This window comes from Hippichthys cyanospilos, chromosome 8 (genome assembly GCF_059441005.1).
Source record: "Hippichthys cyanospilos isolate Australia breed blue-spotted pipefish chromosome 8, RoL_Hcya_1.0, whole genome shotgun sequence".
Taxonomy (NCBI): domain Eukaryota; kingdom Metazoa; phylum Chordata; class Actinopteri; order Syngnathiformes; family Syngnathidae; genus Hippichthys; species Hippichthys cyanospilos.
In genome coordinates, this window is record NC_142376.1 from 15,657,501 (window position 1) to 15,662,502 (window position 5,002).

At 36.4% G+C, this 5,002-nt stretch overlaps 1 protein-coding gene across 3 annotated transcripts in view; it reads right to left on the bottom strand.

The window, feature by feature from the left end:
* Positions 1–4,187, bottom strand: part of micu1 (mitochondrial calcium uptake 1) — a 32,051-nt gene extending 27,864 nt beyond the window's left edge. For all 3 annotated transcript variants that reach the window (XM_088421777.1, XM_088421776.1, XM_088421778.1), the window contains exons 1-2: positions 4,059–4,187; positions 91–255 (exon numbers count right to left, since the gene is read on the bottom strand). In XM_088421777.1, the coding sequence (XP_088277903.1) occupies positions 91–254 (164 nt within the window). In that variant the 5' untranslated portion in view covers position 255; positions 4,059–4,187. The remainder of the gene's footprint in view (positions 1–90; positions 256–4,058) is intronic.
* Positions 4,188–5,002: the final 815 nt, after the last annotated feature.

A 5,002-nucleotide genomic window follows, 5' to 3' on the forward strand; every position in this document is an offset into this window, starting at 1 on the left:
CCAATTATGTTAAGTATGCAGGGACGCAGGCGAACAAGAGCAGTGAGTCCTGATGTTAATTATCATCATTCGTTATGAATGCAGTCATACCTTTTCCAGAGAAGTCCAGCACTAGCAGATGCACCAGTAACACCGACCAGAGCTGCCAACATCAACCTCCTTCGACCAGGCCCTCTCACTGTCCCACTGTGGTATGGCCGGGACAAGTGTGACACACCAACCAACACAGTGGACAGTGTCCGCAAGCGGAGCATTCTGCATAGAAGTAGAGTGTAAAATGTAAAACATTTGTATTGGGGGAAAAATGTCATTTCCCCTAGCTGTGTTGGTCTATATAATCCTAACAGATGTTACTAAAACAGCGAAATTTTGAAGTGAACTGTCGAAGAATTAATCAGTCAGAAGGTGAAATGACAATTAAACATTTGAAGATCTTGTGTTAAGTTTTGACACGTTAAAAACAGGAGAGCGCCAGCATAATAAATATCAAAATCCTGACAAATTATATTATATATATATATTATATTCCAAAAGTTTAACAACAATCTCAAAAGTTAAACACATTATGTATGTCAAGCAACTTATGAATAATATTAAAATTAGTACTTAACAGCTATCCAATGTTATAAACACACCCTCGATCTTAATGGCACAAATCGTAAGACACAGTCAACTTAGAGCAACTACTAACATGAGTAGTCTACTTCAATGCCACAATGTTCAATCAATGGCGCCTTCTGCAGCAGACGGAGAAGCAGCTGCTCACTCATCCCCGTGGCTACCCACGGTCACCTCCTGACTCAACGCCATATCATTTCCAGCTGGCATGGCACTGAATTACTCTGTCTCCTACAAATTTAACAATTTTACTCTTTCATCCATTGCTGCCAAAAAATCTTTTGGATGGCTGCACTGCCACAAAACGTACTGTCACAAGTTTGTTACGATCATTCAGTTTACCCAAATGTTGGGTATATACTGTGTGTGTGTGTGTGTATATTATATATATATATATATATATATATATATATATATATATATATATATATATATATATATATATATATATATATATATATATATATATATATATATATATATATACAGTCGGCCCCCGGCTTACGAGCACCCTGATTTACGAACAATTCGCCTTACGAGCGTGGATCAGGGAGATTTTTGTCCTCCGCTTACGAACAAACCTCTCGCCTTACGAGCAATTCGACATGCCGGCCATTGAGTATGTAGAATTGTTCTCGTTTAATAGCGTCAATAAAATCAACAGTAGCGACATCATCAATCATCAGTAGATACTTGTGGCAGTAACGTGAACGCTATTGGTCTTACAACGTCACACTGACTGTCTCACTCACGGTGTCTAAATATATTACCATTTAAGTGTAGTGTTTGTACAGCTAAAGGGAAAAACAGCTGACATGAAATTAAATGTGCCGATTGCAGGACAAAGAATTGTCATTGGTTTAAATGTGTTTTTTTTTAAATTAATTGTCAATACATTCCAACCGTTTAAAAAAAAAGTGCGAATAATTATCAGTCAGTCACGGAGATGCGAATATGCTATTGGTCGATTAAGGTCACCCGGTCTCACTCACGGAGATGCTATTGGCCGGCGTCACACGTCAATCACAGAAATGCCGATATGCTATTGGCCGAACGCCTTTATCTAGCTTGATGGGACAGGATGGAAGGAAGGAGAGAAAATTAGTGAAAAACGGAATGTTGTGAAGACTTTGCAAACTTTATCTGTTAGACATAGCTTCTAAAATTACTAGCAGCGGTAAAGAAAGAAATAAGAGGATGATGTTTTAGTATCTGCGTGATTTGCACCCTGACTGAAAGAGTTACTGTAACACTGTAAGACCAATAGCATATCAATCGCCGTGTTAACTTTGAGCGTTGTACTCTGCCCCCCTCTGCTTACACCCAGCTCAAGTCTCGTCGTTTCAAAGGTAAAAGCTATTTATCCATTGTATTTATTATTTAATGCAAGTGTACAGCAGATTATGTCACTCAATTTTAATATATGTATACAGTGTGTCGTTTTTACCTAAGGCTTCGGCGCGCGTTGCACTCATTCACGAATTAACATGGGTTTGGATTGCCCGCTATACGAGCAATTCGAGATACGAGCGTAGCCGCTGAACGGATTAAGTTCGTAACCCGGGGGCCCACTGTATATAATATATATATATATATATATATATATATATATATATATATATATATATATATATATATATATATATATATATATAGGAAGTTTAGATTATTGCTGAGGGTTGTCAGGATTGGCATTCAGTATATATATATATATATATATATATATATATATATATATATATATATATATATATATATATATATATATACACACACTGAATGCCAATCCTGACAACCCTCAGCAATAATCTAAACTTCCTTGCATGTTCCAATATTATGAGAACACTTCACGCCTGCTAAAAAACAATCAATATAAAATCACATATTCAGCTGATCATACAAGCTTTCTTTGTGTGTAATACGATGTCACATAATACTTTTACCTGAAAACAACACAACCCAGAGGTTAGTTTTCCATTGATGTTCGCTAAACAGTTGTGAGGTCATAATTTACATTCCGTACAACTTTTGAAGCATCTGTTTTTCGACGATATGGGTCTAATCACAAATTGTATGGCCTTACTTTCACTAGTATTTTATCATAATCTACTGTGCTTGCTTATTTTTCCCAGTGACTTTTTAAAAAAGATCAATATATATATATATATATATATATATATATATATATATATATATATATATATATATATATATATATATATATATATATATATATATAGTAAAACAATAATTTTTAACATATTTGTTACATATAGCAATAATTTGTATATTGCAATATTTGACACCCAGTGTGCATGTATTCCCGATATCATGCAGCCCTAAACAAGTGGGAGCAAGCAGTAAAGAAACAGATGGATATTTAAACTGCATAATAACACATGACCATCAATTTGAGGTAACAAGGTGTTAAATGGTCATAAAACACTTAGGACAAAATTAGTTATTGAGGGACCAAGAGCAGCCAGCAATAAATAACACAATAGTGGAATTAGCAAAATAGAAAAACAATCATTTAAACACTCAAATAAAGAAGTATGAAGCTACATAAGTAGTCTCCCTGCGCTAGTGTGGAATTTTACTGGGCACTCCTACTTGCATGCACATTAGAAAAACAAAAAGATCCGTTCTAGGTTAATTGAAGAATATTGTGACACAGCGAGGATCGTTGGTTCTCAGTGTCAGTGGTTGCTTCTCTGTGTGGCCTGCAAAGGTTGGCGACCTGTTCTACGATAGGTTACAGCTCACTTGCATAATGACGAAAGATGGTACTTGAAGAAATAGATGAATGAATATTTTTATCCAACTTACACTGAATTTTGGTTTACTCCTCTATTCTTTAATGTGCTCTGAAATGTATTTTGCATGTATTTATGTATTTCATTTTAATGCGTTAACATACTTCTTTCAGAGGTAGTTGTGATGAATACATTTTTATTGGCTGAAAATTCTGGTTCGTGACTGACAACCTAATAGTCTCACCAAAAACGGCAATATCTCATTCTAAATGTTTTAAACAATGACAGGATACTTTATAAAGACATGTTATAACCATATAACCAAGTAGGAATCGCAATAGACAAGTGCCAAGCCTGAAGAATGGAAGTTAATTCCTGACTTCATCTTTTCATGGTTTAACTTCTGAGCATCATATACACAAAGAGTTATTTCCATGATGAAAATGTACCCCAGCTTGGTGAAAAGAATCGGATTCCTACTTACAAAAGATGGATGCATTTTCCAGAACGAATACGAATCTCAAAGCTTCCTTGAAGCGTGGAAACTGCCTCCAATAGAGCATTACAAGATGTTGAGATCGGACAGCTAACGTCGGCTAGCTACCGTAAGGTTGCGTTAGAAATCGAGCTTGCATTTCACTCTCCGCGTTTAGAGATATTGAGCGTCGATACAAAGGTACTTACGTGATTGGAAACACAAACACCACTCAGGCAGGAATTAAATGTCCGCAGCGTTTCGGTGCGACTTTACTCCGGAATGTATGCAGAGAAAACAGATGCGGTGTAGACTAACAAACTCACTTCCGTGTTCCTAGCAAGACGTCAAATGAGAGGAGGGGCTTCATCCTTGCCTCCTAAACTCAATTCAGGAGATGGAATCAGTTTGAAATTGTTATAATTGTCCAAATGTGGCAAAAACACTTACATCTTGTATACAAATAAATATGCAGATATTGAGATGCACATCAAGCTACTGAGATACAAATATAGGGAAATTTTAAACTGGTAAAAGAAGACGTGAGGGGTATGCGTGAGTGGATATCCAAAGTTATTCTAAATCGATAAGCATTTTTTCATTAGGTTGAAATTTGGATTTTGAAAAGTGTGAAGTTTAAATGAGTTTGAGGAGCTTGCTGAGGACAGGAGTCAGGGCCCCATTCTTGTCAAGTAAATTTTCCAAGGACACCCAATGCAGAAAAAAAACAAAAAAATAATCAATTAAGCCAAACATCAGTGCCCTTTTTATTCACCAACATATTCAAATTTAAAACAAGTAGATTACTTTTCATCCATGCTGAAGTTTACAAAATATTTCTAGTATTGCAAATTGCACACTTCCCCATAACAAACTGGGTCAGTTTCCCTCAAACAGGTTGCTGTCAAGTATTTAGTGACTAAATAATCAAGCTCTTTGATGATGATGTGAATTGTCTGTTTGGCAAATTTCCAAATCATTATCCATCCATTTTCCAGAGCCACTTATCCTCACAAGGGTCACAGGCTTACTGGTGCATGTCCCAGCTGGCTTGGGGCAGTAGGCAGGGGACACCCGGAAGTGGTTGCCAGCCAATAGCAGGGCACAAAGAGACAAATAACCATTCACACACTCAATCGCACCTAAGGGCAAT